General features: G+C 41.0%; 2 protein-coding genes across 3 annotated transcripts in view; one reads left to right on the plus strand and one right to left on the minus strand.

Annotated features, from left to right (window-relative positions):
• The window catches only part of IDUA (alpha-L-iduronidase), a 179132-nt gene that overhangs the window by 114444 nt on the left and 45598 nt on the right, over positions 1-19090 (minus strand). The gene's annotated exons all lie outside the window — the stretch shown is intronic.
• LOC137548018 (sulfate anion transporter 1-like) overlaps positions 1-19090 on the plus strand; it is a 50853-nt gene that overhangs the window by 25276 nt on the left and 6487 nt on the right. Inside the window, exons 1-2 of one of the 2 annotated variants that reach the window (XM_068271132.1) lie at positions 3642-3709; positions 10808-11463. In XM_068271132.1, the coding sequence (XP_068127233.1) occupies positions 10834-11463 (630 nt within the window). In that variant the 5' untranslated portion in view covers positions 3642-3709; positions 10808-10833. Of the gene's footprint in view, positions 1-3641; positions 3710-10807; positions 11464-19090 lie in introns of those variants that run through there. The other variant, XM_068271130.1, reaches the window with a different exon arrangement.

A 19090-nucleotide genomic window follows, 5' to 3' on the forward strand; every position in this document is an offset into this window, starting at 1 on the left:
GCAGCTGCACGCTTGCCTTTCTCAGTTCATGGGCAGTTATTTTGCGCCTTGGTTTTTCCACACGCTTCTTGCGACCTTGTTGACTATTTTGAATGAAACGCTTGATTTTTCGATGATCACGCTTCAGAAGCTTTGCAATTTTAAGAGTGCTGCATCCCTTTGCAAGATATCTCACTATTTTTGACTTTTCTGAGCCTGTCAAGTCCTTCTTTTGACCCATTTTGCCAAAGGAAAGGAAGTTGCCTAATAAATATGCACACCTGATATAGGTTGTAGATGTCATTAGACCACACACCTTCTCATTAAAGAGATGCACATCACCTAATATGCTTAATTGGTAGTAGGCTTTCGAGCCTATACAGCTTGGAGTAAGACAACATGCATAAAGAGGATGATGTGGTCAAAATACTCATTTGCCTAATAATTCTGCACTCCCTGTATATTTACTTTTGCAATCATAGCTAAAAAAAAACAACTAATTGCTGACTGCACTAGCCAAGTCATAACTTTTGTTTGGAAAGAACAGTGTATGCGGCAGTCAAACCACTAAAAGTATGATGGGCAGAAGTTGCGTCTGTGTGGGTTCTGTCTTCTCATATGTCTGCAAATACATGCAACTAGCATATTGTTACTTATTGGATGTAAAAAGAGTCAACATATTATGCAGCGCTAAACAATAAATAAAGTAAATAGTATACTAGCATAAGATTTTAACTGCTTTTAGAGATATATTTTCGTTGTGCTTTTTTTTTCTTTTTTAGGTTCTTTTTTAAGACTTTATGAGAACTGAGTTCGATCTATCTATCTATCTATCTATCTATCTATCTATCTATCTATCTATCTATCTAACTATCCTTTTTTTAAGTATTCACACGGACTGTGGGCTACCTAGCAATTTGTTATAAATTTGCTTTGAGTAATTAGTTGTACCCTCTTTCCCTGAAATTAAGACATCCCCGAAAAGTAAGCCCTAGTAGGAATTCCGAGCATGCTCAAAATATAAGCCCTACCCTGAAAGTAAGCCCTAGGTACAGTAAGTGGAAAAAGCATGGCAACTTGTTTCTACAGGAGCCAATGGTCTCACGGGCAGGACCATGGCATAGTCATTGGGCTAATCACTGTTCTTGTTGCTACTCCGCGAGTGCAGTGATTGGCCCAATAAAACAGCCATGGTCCCGCCTACAAAAACATTGGCTCCAGTAGTAACACAAGTTGCCGTACTTCTCCATATGCTGAAGATCGGTGACACAGCAGCATGGAGCTGGTGGGAAGAAGAGGACTAGAGGGATATTGCAGGACCCGGGGGTAGTGCGACAATGAGCTAGAGGTAAGAGGAGGATGCAGGGGGACTTCGGAGAACACAGGGGACACCAGGAGGAGATAGGGTTATATGGGACACAGAAGTCTAGGGGATAGTGGAGGACACTGGTACAGAGTGGGACACTAAAGGTTCATAGGTGGACACGGGCACACAAGAGGTGAATCCAGCAGAGGAAGAGGCGGCACAGTGAGGAAGGCAGGAGAACACACAGTACAGGAACTTGTGTGTTCATAGAAATATAAGGCATTCACTGAAAATAAGCCCTAGCACAACATTTGAATCAAAAATTATTATAAGACACAGGCCCATATTCAATTCATTTTTTCACCCGAGTTATCTCCTATGAGAGAATCTTCATCTTCTCTTTAAAACAACTTTTCAGAATTTTACAATTGAAAAAATACCCAAACGGTGAAAAAGTACCATCAGATTTATTTTGAGTATTTTCTTGCTTCCTGGTGGTTTAAAAGGCATTTTATGGCAAGGTGTGAAAATATCACCCAGGAGAAAACTCAGGTGAAAAATGAATTGCATATGGGCCACTGAAACATGGTACATAGCAGGAGACCTGACCAGACAACAGGATGTTAACCCTTTCTCTGCTTCCATGAAACCAGTAAGTAGACATACTGCAAATTTATTGCAGGCATTCTGTAAGCTGTAACAAAGAATTGTTATACAGATACATGGCAGTTGTAATACAGATACATGGCAGTTGTAATACAGATACATGGCAGTTGTAATACAGATACATGGCACTGCATACATGCCATATTACAACTACCTTTTAGTTATATAGATGTGCTGCTGTATATCTATAAAACAATCAGACAACAGAAAGCCAGGTATTACTGGGTGGGTGTGCAAATTGCCAACATCTAAGCCATAGCCCAGCATTAGCACTCAAGTCATCCTAGATTCAGGAGTCCCCAGGGCATCAGAAAGAAAAAAAAGTTATGAATAGGCATCTCTTTAAGATAGATTTTACTGATTTTACTGTTCACTCATGTGAAATATTTAAATAAAAATGTGTTTTTGCTTAATAAATGAACCCTAAAGACCTATTCAAAACAGTATTAGAGCAATGCTCACCAGCCTGCACTACCCCTTCCCATCTTTTTATTTGACTGCTTGCCAACCGCGTCACGCCAACACGTTTGTGCGATCAGACCCCACAGAGAGATCTGTTGGTGGAGAGAAAGGGGGAGGGGAATCACTTGTGTGCTGTGTTGTGCGGCCCTGCAGCTTGGCCTTAAAGCTGCAGTGGCCTATTTTTTAAAAAATGGCTTTAGGGGGGTTTAACACTGTGGTCCTCAATAGGTTAAAAGATGGTTGTATGAGTATGCTAGTAATCACAAGCATACAGGTGTTTAATAGTATTTTACAGCAAGCTAATAAGCACACAAGATGAAAAATGGAAAGAATTTTTCACACCAGCCACGTTTTGTCTCAGAGATAAAACATGGTTGGTGTACTGCAGATTCTACCTCTAGCAGTATATAGAAAATCTTCTAAGAACCCTTTGACTCTCTGTGCTGCTGGAGAGATGTGACCAGCTTAGTTTTACTTTTCTTTACATTTAACCCAATAAAGACAACCTGAGCCAGCAACATGTTTACAGAGCTAAAAGTTAAAAAGCAAATCACTGCTCCTTGTACTATACATAATTTCATAAACTAAGACACAAAATGTAATAATGTTAAAAGTCTACTACTCCCTTTACAAAATTCAGCTTAAGCTTGTCTTTATGAATGTCTAATCAGCTAGTGAAATGCTCAATTTGTAAGCAATCAGATTCTTCTTCAAACTGAAATGAAAAAGGGCACAGCAAGCAGTTTCACAAAAAGTACTGTGAAATAATAAAAATTGCTTCTCTCGTGATATAATGAAGTTTAAGATTCTAGCATTTCAGTGATACTTCTGGTAAGTTAGGTTTCGTTGAAGAATGCTCAACTAGTAAAGAGAACCTGCCTGGCTGTCATGCTGATCTTTTAGTTTCAACAAGTTTTTATTTATGAAAACCGAGAGAAACCGTACATAGTGTGCAATAAGTATCCCCACACAGGGGGCTCATGATCAGGGGTAAAAAAAGCAAAGTTAGCATCAACTGTAAAGGGCTTGATTCATTAAGCTGTGCTAGATAAGAGCGGGCTGAGTTAGCAATATGTTGGACCAGGTGATAGACAGGATGCTTCACTGTGCTAGGCTTGTCACCTAGGAGTAATATAGAGAGACTAAGATGAAGGGACCTGCCAACAACCTTGTATATTGAAGTGTTAACCTGGCCCCAAAATGAGTATACCACTGGGCATTCCCACCTCACCTCTGCTCCGCAGCCTTTAAAGCAGAGATTGGAACTGTCGGGATATCTATGAGAGACCTTAACAGGTATGCCCGATGGAGGAGCTTATAGTTGGTCTCAAGAAGAGAATAATAGTAGCTACATTTCATAAGGGTCTCAAAGCAATGGCTCCATTTGGCTGAAGAAATCTGCGAGCCTATAGTCATATGCCATTTAGCCAAAACTGGAGACATATGGTGCTCTGGACGGGCAACAATTAGGACGTTAAAGTGAACCTCCGGACTAAAAATCGACTCAGCAGCACTGAAAAGGCTTTGTGTTTCTTTAACAGTTTCAAAGCTCAGAACTTTGTTTCTCTTATACAAGCCTCATTTTTAGCTGCAAAGAAGAAAACTGCCCAGGCTTTTTTCCCCTGATGCTGTGCAAAGCATGAAGGGATTTCTGATGTGTTACTCTCGTTCTGCTGTTTTGGTGCAATTTTTTTTTTTTTTTTACATTTTGAATTTGACATTTGAAGCCTAGCGTGTGCAGCTGGGAGGGGTAATCAGGACACAGGATAGTTGGAACTGTGTCTCCTGCTCCTTGACACCTCCTTTCAACCAAAAAGATGGCTGCCCCCATGACAAAGATGGCAGCCCCCATGAATCACAAACATTTGCCTGTTCTTTTAAAACAAGGTGGGTAAGAGATTATATTACCTATCTATTCTAATTAACATAACTAATGTAACTTAATGACGGTATGTTTGCTTAGGCTGAAGTTCCCCTTTAAGATATTAAATTATTCCTCTATCCAGCTCTTAATCCTTATTGTGGTTGAGCATCAGAGGAAAAATCAGCTTAACCTTCCTGTACAAAATTGGCTAGCCTACGTAACTTAAGTCCTCCCAATCAGGACAGCCTCTTAAACCCCCCACCCCCCGATAATCTTGGTGGAAAATATGTGTTATGCAAAATAAAAGTATTCAGGGATGTGGTCGATTGGAGTTGAAGAAAAAACCTGTAACTCTTCCCTATTAGCAAGGCATGGACCAAGTAAGGGGAGGTTTTCTGTCAGTTTGGAGATTCGGGCAAGACTAGACCAAACCAGTGATTCTAAGGTGCAAGAAGATACTAATGAGGTTACTAGACTGACCCACAATGGAGATTGGGACAGAGCCTGGGTGGGAGGAACAAAAGCCAACTGAGCTGCAATATAATAATTGTACAGAATGGGAGCAGCAGGCCCTCCAAGAAACCTGGGAAGATGTAAGCATTTGATGGATATTTGGGGACATTTATTGTTCCAAATAAAGCATAGTACGTCACACTGCAAGGGTTCAAGAGGCGGTTTAGGAACATCATGCTGATATTTTTACTTAAATGGAGTCATTGTCACACACTGCAATAAACATGCTAACAAATACTGAAGTAAGGCTACATAGACGATAGAGGTTTATTGCCCAATATGGCAATTTGTGATGGCATGCTATCTATACACGCTTCCTCACACTGCGACCTCTTACTGTTCGCCAGTATGTTAAATTGGAAAACCACCAGCTATCATGGTGCTCCCCATACAATGCACCAGGGTGGTGTAGGTAATTTCTTCATAGAATAGTAGTACATGCTGCTTTTATAGGGAGTCAAGACAGCTGATTTCCTTTTTTTGTTCTGGGTCAGTGACTCGGAGGACAATAAAAGGTAGGTCAGCACAACAGTCAGACAGGCTGAATTTTTGAAAAGGAGGGCAGAAATGTCACTGTCCATATCTCTTGCAATTTCGATTTCCTTTCAGAAATCTCCCCCCCCCCCCAAGGCACACTCAATGAAGAACTTCCCTTATGGGGAGGTACTTTTTTAGAGAGAATTCCACCGTGTTTGGTTCCCTTTAAGGAAATTTTATTAATACACCTCCAAGTTTCTTTAAGCTACAAGTTTCTCTAAGGCGGGTTCACACTAGCATAAAAAAGTCTGTTTAACAAAGCAAAATGGACTGAATCCTAAGGGAGGTGAACAGATCCTATGTTTATCAATAGGATCTGTTCATTATGCTCGGTTGGGGACATTTTTCCGGATTGTTGGACGCAACGCATTGACTGCTAACAGAACAAGGGTAATGGATGAAAAACTGATGCCTTTTAAAAGTGTTTGTTTTAAAAACGTTGATTCATTCTACCAGTTTTCCCACAGATCATTTTTTTTATGCGTGCAGTGTGAACCGGCCCCTAGACATTGATTATTAATAAACCAAAAAAAGAGATTTGACTTCTTGTACAGTATTCTCATTTATGGAATCTAAACTTACAAATAGGAAGAAATATCCTGGGATAACTAGATACCCTCATAAGAACAGCAGTAGTTAAGGTAGCTAAACACTTATTAATATTAAAGTTTAAATAACTTTTCGGTTTGATTCTTAAATTGAATGGAAAGGGAATTCAATACACTTTTAATTGTTTTATCGATGAAAAGCATTCGCTATCAGGATGAAAATGAAAACACTGTCAGTTGAGCAGGATGGAAAATTTTAGTTGGCTGCAAGGGAATTGGATGTCATTTCAGCTGCTTTTGAGCAACTGTAGATCAATTTACCGTGTTTAACCATGTGCTTTGACATCAATCTCACTGCAACTTTGAGTAACCACACAGTCGATCAATAATTAGGATAACATTTTCTCAATATTGCTAGCAGTAAATTCTATTTGATCAACATGTTTTGATTTAAAAAGATTGTTTGTTTTGTTGATCCGAGTTCTATAAATGTATGGCTAACTTTCGATTACCAGGCAACTGGTATTGCTTAAAAGGGAATAAGTATGGCAGCCTCCACATCCCTCTGGCGTCAGTTGTCCTTTAACCACTTGAGCCCCAGAGGTTTATTCCTCCCTAGTGACCAGGAAATGTTTTTTACAATTCTGCACTTCACAACTTTAACGGTTTATTGCTCGGTCATACAACTTAGCACCCAAATGAATTTTACCTCCTTATCTTGCCACTAATAGAGCTTCTTTTGGAAGTATTTGATTGCTGCTGCTAGTTTTCATTTTATTATTTTAATTAAAAAAAAAGAAGCGAATTTTGTATAAAAAAAACAAAGAAAAAAAAAAACAGTTAAAAGACAAGGCCATGGACAGTTAAAAGACAAGGCCATGCTTTGCACAGCGCTGCGTAAGAGGTCAGCGCTATATAAATACATTTGGCTGCATAAATAAAAAAAAAAACAGTCTGCCAGCGCCTATCGCTGGCTGATTGCTGGGGTCCACTGTGCCGGGTAACGGGAGCTAGTGTGTGAGCGAGCGCGAACTCCCGTCAAATCTTGTTCCTTGCGAGATGACTCACATGTGCGTTGCAGAGGAATGAGAGAGTCACTCTCCCGCCGCAACCCTGCATTAGGCAGTTAGAAGGTGGTTAAGATTGCTCTCAAGAGTGTCTTAAAGGGACCCTTTATTAGGCTCCCTGCACACTGCAAATCCGTTTTGCGATTCCGATTCCGTTTCCGATTTGCAATTCCGATTTTCCCTGAACGCAATCAACAGAAAAACAGAGGAAAAAAAAACGCAGCATGCAGTAATGATTAAAAATCAGAATCGGATGTAAAAAACTATTATAAATCGGAATCGCATGCAGTGTGCAGGGAGCCTTAAAGGAATACTGTAGGGGGACGGTGGAAAATGAGTTGAACTTACCCGGGGCTTCTAAAGGCCCCCCGCAGACATCCTGTGCCCGCGCAACCACTCACCGATGCTCCAGCCCCGCCTCCGGTTCACTTCTGGAATTTCAGACTTTAAAGTTTGAAAACCACTCTGCCTGCGTTGCTGTGTCCTCTCTCCCGCTGATGTCACCAGGAGTGTATAGCACAAGCCCAGTATGGTCTGTGCCTGCGCAGTACGCTCCTGGTGACATCAGAGGGAGAGAGGACACGGCAACGCAGGCGCAGTGGTTTTCAGACTTTAAAGTCTGAAATTCCAGAAGTGAACCGGAGGCGGGGCCAGAGCATCGGTGAGTGGCTGCGCGGGCACAGGATGTCTGCGGGGGACCATTAGAAGCTCCGGGTAAGTTCAACTCATTTTCCCCCGACCCCCTACAGTATTCCTTTAAGATGATACCCTGCATGTAATATGTCAACAAATGTAAACAGATAGGAGTTGTGCTAAACACCATGTACTTCACATATTTAAAAAAAAAAAAAAAAAAAAAAAGTTCACTGTAAGAACAGAATTGAAGCTCTGTTCCCCTTCTAAGCACACTGCATGCACTTGTTAGTCCCACTACCATAATATATATGTACCCAAATAGGAATCCATAAGCTCCCTTTGTGGTAACCAATAATTAAAGTGGTACAGTAATGCTTAGGGGGGTATTTTAGTAGTATAAAAAAAAAAATAGCAAAAGAACTGCGTGCTCTTGCACACTCCAATCCTAACAAATATACCAAGTACTATGAATCGTATTGCAAATATATGCCTTTCATTGCTATAAATATTAGCTCATGAATAAATACATGCTTTCCCCATAAATCGAAGCCTAAGGTGCTACACCTTTAAAATATAATTTATTTTTGGTAGTTTGGTAGTACCAGACCCCTGGGGCCATTACTTTCAGTTGTAGTTTCCAATTTACTGTTGTAGTTTTTCAATTCTACTGTTCGTCTTCTCATCATATTACTAGAAACATACAAAACAACAAGCTTTAAATACCTAGTATGGATGGTGTTCAACAAAACTGGTCTTAATATTCATTCATCCTATACTGATGACATCTAAATTTATTTCTCAGCCCCTGACCGATCTGCTGTCTCTACATTCATGCATCTTATCTCCTGAAAATGAACACAAAGAAAACGAAAATTGTGATATTTCCACCTTCTCTATCTGCTTCCCACCCATAGCGACAGTCAATGTAGAAAACACCCCAATAGCCTCAACTCTTAAAACCCACTTTTTCTGAGTAGCTCTGGGCTCTGCACTCTCATGTAGACCACATATTAACACAAAATAACTACCTTCTGCAACTTCAATCTCAAAAACATTTCCAGAATTCGTCCCTTCCTTTCACAGTAGGTTACTAAAATTCTTGTACATGCTCCAATCATAGCCAAACTTGACTACTGTAACACCCTACTCTACCAAAACCAGATTGGCACCTCCAGTGCCTACTGAACTCTGATGCCCGCATCATCCAACTGTCCTCCCTCTCATCTGATTCAGCCTCTCTCTGCCAATTTCTCCATTGGCTACCTACTACCCAAAGGATCCAGATTAAGCTCCTGACCCTATCATACAAAGCTTTACATAAGTTGTCACCTCTGCATTTCCTCATAAATTTCCAAATACTATCCACCAGGAACCTTTGACCTCCTAGGAGACTCTCTTGTCCTCTAGCTTAGTTCCCCTGCCCCCAACCCCCACTTTCCCGGACTTCTCACGAACATCACCTGTCCTTTGGAGCATATTGGCAAAACAAGCTTAACATTTCCTTCACTTACTTATTTTTTTAAGTAGCATTGGAGATACACTGCCTCGTCCGCTAATCCCTGTGTTTCCCTCCCAAATGTCTACAACTTACTACCCTCTAGATTGTAAGACTTCCTCCTAGTGTTTCATATTCAGTTGTAATGTGTCATGTGTACATGCACCAGTATTGGTGATGTCTCAAACCACTCATTAACAATGTCTTTATTTGTATTTATATTGCTGGATGTCCTGAGTTTTGAACGTCTCACATATCTATGCCACCCACTATTTATTTGGTACTATGTACATTGCTATGGAAGATGATGGTTTTATATAAATACAAATTATGAATAATATTTATTTAATATGTCTATTAAATAAAAATATTAATTATACAGTTTCATGGGGTGATATTCTAAGTAGGTTGGGAACTTTCAAACCTACTTCCATTGATAGGTCTCTACTGCCAAATGCCAGGCCTTTCTTATTCCTCTCTTCATTTCCAGGAAAGTGGTGTACATATTCATTCATTTTTAACACCCTACTCTACTCTTAGGCTACTTACACAGAAGGACGTTGCGTTTAGGGGACGTTATAGGGCACATAACGTGCCCCTAACGCAACGCCTGGTGGTGTTGGAGCAGGACGTTACCAAGAGCCGCGTTACAAGCAGCTCTTGGTGTGCCTGCTCTGTCGGAGGCGCTGCGGAGACAACGTGAGCGGAGCTCTCCGCATCACGTGGTCCCGCCAGCCAATCAGCGGCCGCTCCTGGAAGTAAACACTGCAAGTGCAGTGGATATAACGTAGCCATGCGCCTGGCTACGTAGCGGCCTCTCCCTGCCTCCTCTCCGCCCCTAAAATAAAAAAAACACCCGTACTGAACATGTGCAAACAGTCTAAGTACTGCATGCAGTACGTTGTCTTGACGTGAAGCGTTACTGTGTAACGCAATGTGGACACTGTGAACAGCCCATTGATTTTTCATTGCTGTGCGGTGGGGGTGCGTTACAGGCTGCTCTAGCGTGCCTGTAATGCCCCACTGTGAAAGCAGCCTTAATGTGTTTTGTGAAATAAATGTTTATTTTATCAGGAGAACATCAGCTTGAGAATGGGTAAATATGAACACTCTCAATCTATTATGCTGCTCTGATTAACGTAACACTGAAGCGGAAAAAAAATTATGATATAATGAATTGTATGTGTAGTACGGATAATTAATATAACATTAGTCGCAAAGAAAATAGTCTCATATTTTTATTTTCAGTTCTATAGTTTTTGTTTTATAACATTGCATCATTCTCTAATATTTGCAATTTACACACAACACTCAGCATTCTAAATGATTTCACAGAGCTAGCTAGTGAACTTTTGAACTTTACTCTGCAGAAAAACAAAATACAGTGACAGACACTTGAGATAATAAGCTTCAGAAGACAGAGCTCTCTGTGTCTTTGAAAGCTGTGGAGCTCAGATAAGCTCTTTTGCTTAGATAACAACTGGAGTTTCTTAACTCTTCCTGTACTGGAAACAATATTAGACTCATATCTCTGCTGCTAATATTTTATTTCTTAGATGTACTACACATACAAATTATATCATAAGTTTAAGTTTTTACTTTATCTTGTTCCTATGGAAGTCTAATGAATGAGTAATATCACATTTATTTGAAAGATGCCATACATGAAGGTTTGCTTTAATAATATGCTTATAAACCCTGAAATATTAAGGAATATCTGACTTCTCTTTTTAGATCTCAATGATCCAGATGAAACAAAAATGAAAAGTGAGACAGAAGAAAACCATCTTGATGAATGCCAACAGCATGTACAAATACTACTGCAACGAAAGCCTGAGAAAAGGGTAAATGTTGTGAAGAGTGTCAAAGCCAAGTTAAAGAAGAAGTGTACCTGTACTGCCAAGGAGGCCAAGAAGACATTCACAGGTTTCTTCCCTGTAATACGGTGGCTTCCAAAGTACAATTTCAAAGAAAATACATGGGGAGACATAATGTCAGGTCTCATAATTGGCATTATCTTAGTACCACAAGCCATAGCTTACTCCCTACTAGCAGGCCTGAAGCCAATCTACAGCTTATACACATCATTTTTTGCCAATCTGATCTATTTCATAATGGGGACCTCAAGACACGTGTCTGTCGGCATCTTCAGCTTAATAAGCCTAATGATTGGGCAGGTTGTGGATCGAGAGGTGCTGCTGGCAGGTTTTGACTTAGATGACGATGCGGTTCAAAAAATAAGCCAAATGAATGACAGCAATATCATGAACTTAACATCAGGCATAACATCGGTCAACATAAGTCTGGGCCTGGTGGATATTGAATGTGGAAAGGAGTGCTATGCTATCAGTGTGGCAGCTGCACTCACATTTATTGCTGGAATATACCAGGTAAGGTTCAAATAAAGGAAAAAAAAAACTATGAGTGTAATTACCATACTTATCAGTTGATGTGACTATATCATATTGTTTAACCACTTCAGCCTATCTGAATGAGTATACTCGTCCAGATAGGCACCGCTCAAGTCTAACTGGAAGCCTATCCGTGTCCAGTGTTTAAGGGGCAGCTACACGCATGGCTGGGACTCTGCAGTATTTCCGTGACGGCGGTTGGGGAAGGAAGCAAGACTTCCCCGAACCAACCGCACTGCCTGTAATGAATGGACATGACCCCGATCAGGGGTCATGTCCATTCATAATAAAGTACGTGAATAAAAGTAAAAAAATAAAAATAAAAATGAAACACTTCCTGGTAAGGGAGTGTTTCTATCACCATCTAGTGGCAAAAAGTTAAATTACAAACACCACAAATTTTAATTAAAAAATTATTATAATCAATCTTATTCAAAGCCCCAAAAAAATAAAAATGTAAAAAAAAAATCTATAGTTAGCCTTAGGGACTTTTTTTTTTTTTTTTAATATATGTATGTCATGAGGGTATATTACTGTTATTTTAGTACATGAGGGCTTTCAATTGACGGGACACAAAAAAAAACCAAAACAGAAAAAAATACACCTTGAGGCCTTGTTCACATTATAAATTGCCAGCGCTATCGCAAGCGCTGAGTGATTTATAGAGCGAATTTGAAAGCGCTTTTCTAAGTGGTTTCAGAACGAATTCCGCTTAGAACAGCGCTTTTCTAGGCGCTTTTGTGTACCAATGATTTTTTCACATCCTGAAGTCAGTCAGAAAGTGAACTCTTTGCCCCGGAAATGAATAAATACAATGTATTTATTAATAAAAGCACTCGGGAAATCACTTTTTAAATCGCTTTTCGAGCACTTAACGATTTTCCTATCTTTTGTATTGAATCGCATACACTCTTAAATTGGTGCAGGACCCGCGTTTGCGATTGGATAGAAAGCTCTGAGCTCATCGCTCATGTGAGAACACTCATAAAGAGCAACATTGCAGAAGCACTTTTAAGGCGATTTTTAAATTCGCCAGCGCTTAAAAATAAGGCGAAAACTCTAGTAGTGTGAACAAGCTTTTATTTTCAAATAACATATTGGTGCCATACATTGTAAAAGGGACATAATTTAAAAGTTGTGATAGCCGAGACTAATAGGCAAATAAAACGAGTGGGTTTTATTTATAAGTAGCATTGCTTATTTGAAAACTATAGGTGATGGAATTGGAGAAATTGTGTATTTTTTTCTTTTTTTTATAATTGTCTACAAAATGCATAGAAAAAGTAATTACTGAATACAAGTATCGCCCACAAAAAGCTTAATTTGTGGCAAAAAAACAAGCTATAGATCATCTACGAGCGATAAGTAGTGATAAAGTTATTGGGGAATAATTGTGAGGAGCGCTACAGGTGAAAATTGCTTCCATCCTTGAGGCAAAAAACACCTGTAGGGTGAATCGGTTAATTGCAAATCAAAACTTATGACAGATCTCTGAAAAGGCAAATCTATGATGGGCCACAAGCAGAGATTAGAAAGAAAATTCACATGTGATTGCTATAACACATTTGTGGAATCTGTAAGGAACGCTATACAGCATAGTGAAGGTAGAAATTGGGATTGTGCAATTAAAATAGGAAGCTGGACAACCAACTAGCTTAGGTGCCTGAATATATAAAATATATAAAAGGTTAAAATGGGGCATAAAATAACCTTGCAAGATAAAGAATTACCTGACTGTGCAGATTTATATTAAGACTAGCAGGCCCAAGCCCGTTTAAAAACGGGCTCTAGGGTCTGTGTTTCTCGCCGCCTCATGTTACTGCGCACACGCACCCGCCGCACGGCTCCCTGGCCTGTCGTCCTATCTCTGAGGCTGGGTCCATGCTGCACACATGCGCAGTAACAAAAAGCACAGGGTTTTATCATAGAGGATTGTGATGTTTATGATTACCTCAACTCACCAGCAGGCATGGGCTCTAATTCGGGTTCGGGTGATCCGGATAGTAACTATCCAGATTTCACCCAGTAATGCTGTGCGGGCTGGACGGGGTGGTCAAGCTTACCTAGCTGACGTCTTCTTTGCTCGCCCCTCGGCGCCTTCCATGATGCGTTCCAATCCGCCGTCACGTGATAAACACACTTTCTCCTTCAACCTGGAAGGAGGAAGGGTGTTTATCACGTGACGGTGGATTGGAACGCATCGTGGGAGGCGCCAAGGGGCGAGCAAAGAAGACGTCAGCTTTGGACCGGCAAGGGGGCAGCGCGGCACTTTTTTTTTTATTTTAATTTTTTTTAAATCATGTAATGAGCCCAGGGCTCGCTACATGACAGCCGCTGAGCAGCGGCATCCCCGCAGCCACTCCGATCGCCTCCGGCTTCCCCGGCCGCCATGGCGATGGGGCGGGATGACGTCACCGATGTCATGGACGTCGGGACGTCAGAGGGAATCCCGATCCACCCCTCAGCGCTGCCTGGCACTGATTGGCCAGGCTACGCAGGGGTCGGGGTGGCTCGGCGCGGCGGGTAGCTGCGAATCGGCGGCGATTGCATACCACACGCAGCTAGCAAAGTGCTAGCTGCGTGTAGGAAAAAAAATTGTGAAAATCGGCCCAGTGGGGCCTGAGAAATCCTCCTACACAGGGTATCCCGAGCTGAGCTCGGGATAACCGGCAAGGAGGTTAATAGTAAGGTATCCTGTCCAGTACAAACATGCTGAAAAAGATGCAAGTGCTCAGTTTGTACATATTAATCTGCATTGATGAATGAACCTACATTTCAGAGTTATAGCTGCTGGAGCAGGGTCCTCTTCTCTCTCTCCTCCAATGTGATTATGCAGAGCAGTCACAGTGGAACACATTTTCATATTCTAGAATCAGATGACGGATGTTTTTGTCTCCTTTTCACTGGCTGGTTAGTGAGCCCCAGCATTCCTTCATAGGCTCCTGGTGTCACATGACATACCTTGGAAGCCTACTTGGGGTTTCTAGTACACCCGGACTGGCTTCAGTGAAGAAGAGAATGGACCAGGTGCATTATTTGCTGTGATTGTTCTGCATAAGTACATAGAGGGAGAGAAAAGGACTCCTCCCCCTCCAACCATAAGTCAGAAATTTACATCTGACTCATGCACCAATCGACTTCTATACTTTTCTTAAGCAAGTCAGACCTAAATTTCTTGACGTATATAGGATATATAAGTCAAAGTCCACCTAGGTACAGTTCAGGGTTCAGATCACTTGGAAGTGATGTTCTATCTGATGTTACAAGGGCAATTGGGTTCTCACCCTGTTAGTAGTTCATGTCAGTTGCCACGGTACTAAGAAGCTGTTTTAGGCCCCTTGCACACTGCGATTCCGAATTGCGATTCCGATTTTCCCTGGATGTTAAAAAAAAGAAAAATGCAGAAAAAAACGCAGCATGCAGTACCGATTAAAAATCGCGAATCGGAATCGCATGTAGTGTGCAAGAGGCCTCAAGCTGCTGTGCTGAGAAAATCTCCTACTGCGCATGTGCAGGATGCTCCTGGCAATGGGAGCTTGATCGCAATGGCCATCAACTGGCTCAGTCACTGAAATCAGAACTGAATAACTGCGGGGGACCGGAGGATTGTTCTGCGATGGGCGTGGGCACATGGTGGCTGAAGGGGGCCCATAGAAGCCCAAGGTGAGTTAAAGTGAGGTTTTTTTTTTTATATACTTTAGTGCACCTCTGGTATACATAAAAAAACACAGAAATACGCGAATGCTGAAAGGTTATAATGCCCTAGGGCATGCTATCGGTGTAGTGAGAGTCACCGGGGGCTCTGTAGTAGCCAGGTTCCAGTACATAGCTCCACCCCATTGCAGAAAAAGGCCTCAGGTTTTTGCATCTCTGATATTAAAAGAAAGGCAGAGGCCATTTTTGCAAGGGGGCAGAGCTACACACTGGAACCCTAGTAGGGGGGGGGGGGGGGAGGGGGGACTATGCTGTACATTCCTAATGCTGGCTACATTGTACAGGAGCCCCTGCACCTATCTAACTTATACTGTGGGTCTCCTGTACCTATCTACTCTATACTGGGGGGCACCTATCTTCCCTAAACTGGGGGGCACCTATCTATTCTATACTGGGGGGCACCTAACCAGCCGATCCTTGGGGGCACTAACCAGCCGATCCTGGGGGACACCTGCAGCTACCTAGCCTATCCCGGGGGTCACCTGCTCCTACCCAACATATCCTTTGGGACACCTGCATTTACTGAGCATATCCTGAGAGACCTGCAACTACCTAGCCTATCCTGGGGGATAACTGCACCTACCTAGCCAATACTGAGCGACACCTGTACCTACCTAGCCTATACTGGGGCACCTAGACCTGGCTACTTACCTACAATAATCTGCGGGGATTCCGAAGACAGATGGGCACCACCCGGTGGGTGACTCAGGACAGGTAATGTATAAATGCACACATGGGAGTACATTTTTACATTAGGGGGGCAGCAACGAGGCAACAGGCACAGGCAATTCCCGAGCGGAGTCATGCTGAAATTTATCGGGAATCAACCTGCGGAGGTATGGGCAGCCGACCGATCTCTCTCTAATCAGATTTGATTAGATAAAGATCTGTCTCTTGGTCGAATCTGCCCATAATCTCTATTGTATTAGTGCAGGTTGAGCAGCTGCAGCTTGGAAGTATAAATGATCAGAGATTTTGGGAAGTCATTTTGAAATTTAGTTTAGATTTTGTGTTCCAAGCTTTTATTGGTCTCAGAATGTACACTAGACCCCTGCTTGACACATTTTCTTAAGTTACAGGAAAAAAGGTTATGTAAATTAAAATCACTTTTTGTTCAGATATCCAGCAAAAACTGAACGCCAGGGAGGTTAAAGCAGTTGTGCAGAGTGCACAAACGGAAGAACAAAATGTGCTTTCTATCCTCATTTTCTATTTTTTCCTGCGTCTTCTCTTTCATTTCCCAATCCTAATCATGATCTCTCATCCGATCATTTCTTTTTCCTCTGTTCTTCCATATGATATCATTCTTCCTTGTTCACACCTTCATTCCTCTCAGCTTTAGTATACTATTTCTTTTACATCTCTTCTTTTCTACTTCATATATAGACACATGTAATCAACTTCCTTTCTATCTAGCTCCTTAACAATAGCAAAAATGCATTTCACAGGGCTGCAGTCAAGATCTGGGACTGGTTCACAAGCTTCAGAATAAAGTAATCCTATTGCTAATGGCTACTGTCTTGCTCATAGACATATAATAAAAGTAACATTGCAGGAACAAAATTTCTAACTAACGAAATGATAAATTGCCACTTAAGTAATGTATATATGTAGGTGGAATCTCCCTGAAATTCCAGGCATGCCATTGTAAACCTACAGTTTATACTCATATAAAAGTGACTAGTGCAATGAGCCTCATTCCAAATAGTGATTTGTTTATTAGCAAATGAATATACAGTGGGATGCGAAAGTTGGGCAACCTTGTTACTCGTCATGATTTTCCTGTATAAAATCGTTGGTTGTTACGATATAAAAGTCAGTTAAATATATCATATAGGAGACACACACAGTGATATTTGAGAGGTGAAATTAAGTTTATTGAATTTACAGAAAGTGTGCAATAATTGTTTAAATAAAATTAGGCAGGTGCATAAATTTGGGCACGGTTGTCATTTTATTGTTTCCAAAACCTTTAGAACTAATTATTGGAACTCAAATTGGCTTGGTAAGCTCAGTGACCCCTAACCTACATACACAGGTGAATCCAAAGAGGTGAGAAAGAGTATTTAAGGGGGTGAATTGTAAGTTTCCCTCCTCTTCATTTCTTCTGAAGAGTAGCAGCATGGGGGTCTCAAAACAACTCTCAAATGACCTGAAGACAAAGATTGTTCATCATCATGGTTTAGGGGAAGGATACAGAAAGCTGTCTCAGAGATTTCAGCTGTCTGTTTCCACAGTTTGGAACATATTGAGGAAATGGAAGACCACAGGCTCAGTTCCAGTTAAAGTTCGAAGTGGCAGACCAAGAAAAATCTCAGATAGATAGAAGCGACAAATGGTGAGAACAGTCAAAGTCAACCCACAGACCAGCATCAAAGACCTACAACATCATCTTGCTGTAGATGGAGTTACTGTGCATCGTCCAACCATTCAGAGCATCTTTACACAAGGAGATGCTGTATGCAAGAGTGATGCATAGGAAGTATTTTATCCGCCCACAGCACAAACAGATCCGCTTGAGGTATGCTAAAGCACATTTTGACAAGCCAGCTTCATTTTGGAATAAGGTGCTGTAGACTGATGAAACCAAAATTTAGCTATTTGGGCATAACAAGGGGCGTTATGCATGAAGGAAAATGAACACAGCATTCCAAGAAAAACACCTGCTACCTACAGTAAAATTTGGTGGTGGTTCCATAATGCTGTGGGGCTGTGTGGCCGGTGCAGAGACTGGGAATCTTGTCAAAGCTGAGGGACGCATGGATTCCACTCAGTATCAGCAGATTCTGGAGACCAATGTCCAGGAATCAGTGACAAACCTGAAGCTGCGCTGGGGCTGGACCTTTCAACAAGACAACAACCCTAAACCTAAAAATCCATTAAGGCATTCATGCAGAGGAACAAGTACAACGGTCTGGAATGGCCATTTCAGTCCCCAGACCTGAATATAATTGAAAATCTGTGGTGAGAGTTAAAGAGAGCTGTCCATGCTCGCAAGCCATCAAACCTGAATGAACTAGAGATGTATTGTAAATAGAAATGGTCCAAAATACCTTCAACCAGAATCCAGACTCTCATTGGAGCCTACAGGAAGCGTTTAAAAGTCTGTAATTTCTGCAAAAGGAGGATCTACTAAATTATGATTTCATTTCTTTTTTTGGTGCCCAAATGTATGCACATACCTAATTTTGTTTAAACAATTATTGCACACTTTTAGTAAATCCAATAAACTTCATTTCACTTCTCAAATATCACTGTGTGTGTCTCCTATATGATATATTTAACTGACATTTTTTATTGTAACAACCAACGATTTATACAGAAAAATCATGAAGTTTAACAAGATTGCCCAAACTTTTGCATCCCACTGTACTGTATAACAGTGACCATGTAGGGTTGGTGTGCTTATGTGAAAACAGTCATAAAATGAGAAAATGAAAACACTTCTTTGGTTTGCCAGGATGAGTCTAGAAGACAATTATTAACAACAAATCGTACTAAGGTCAAGCATGACGTCAAAAACATCAACAATCAATATAAGCATAATAAAAGTATTTGAACATAAAAAATACATTACACAAAGCACTACTAGGTATTGATTTAAAAATAAGTTAGAAGGACTAGAAAATAACAACTCAAAGTTAAACCCATTAACCTCACCTAGCGATGTTGGATTTCACTGTTCACAAACATTAAATGCATTAACTTATCAAACATCAATATAACAAGAGGAATTATTGTGTTCGTGTCGCATAATATATCAAATATGTCAAGAGATCATTGACTCCAAGTACACTGTGGTGTAGCTGCTGAGTAGACACATTAAAGTCTTCAGTAAGCCGGGTGCCTGAATGTAACCTTTTTGTAGTAAATGGGCCTTTGCATCTACAAA

Source organism: Hyperolius riggenbachi, chromosome 1 (assembly GCF_040937935.1).
Source record: "Hyperolius riggenbachi isolate aHypRig1 chromosome 1, aHypRig1.pri, whole genome shotgun sequence".
Taxonomy (NCBI): Eukaryota; Metazoa; Chordata; class Amphibia; order Anura; family Hyperoliidae; genus Hyperolius; species Hyperolius riggenbachi.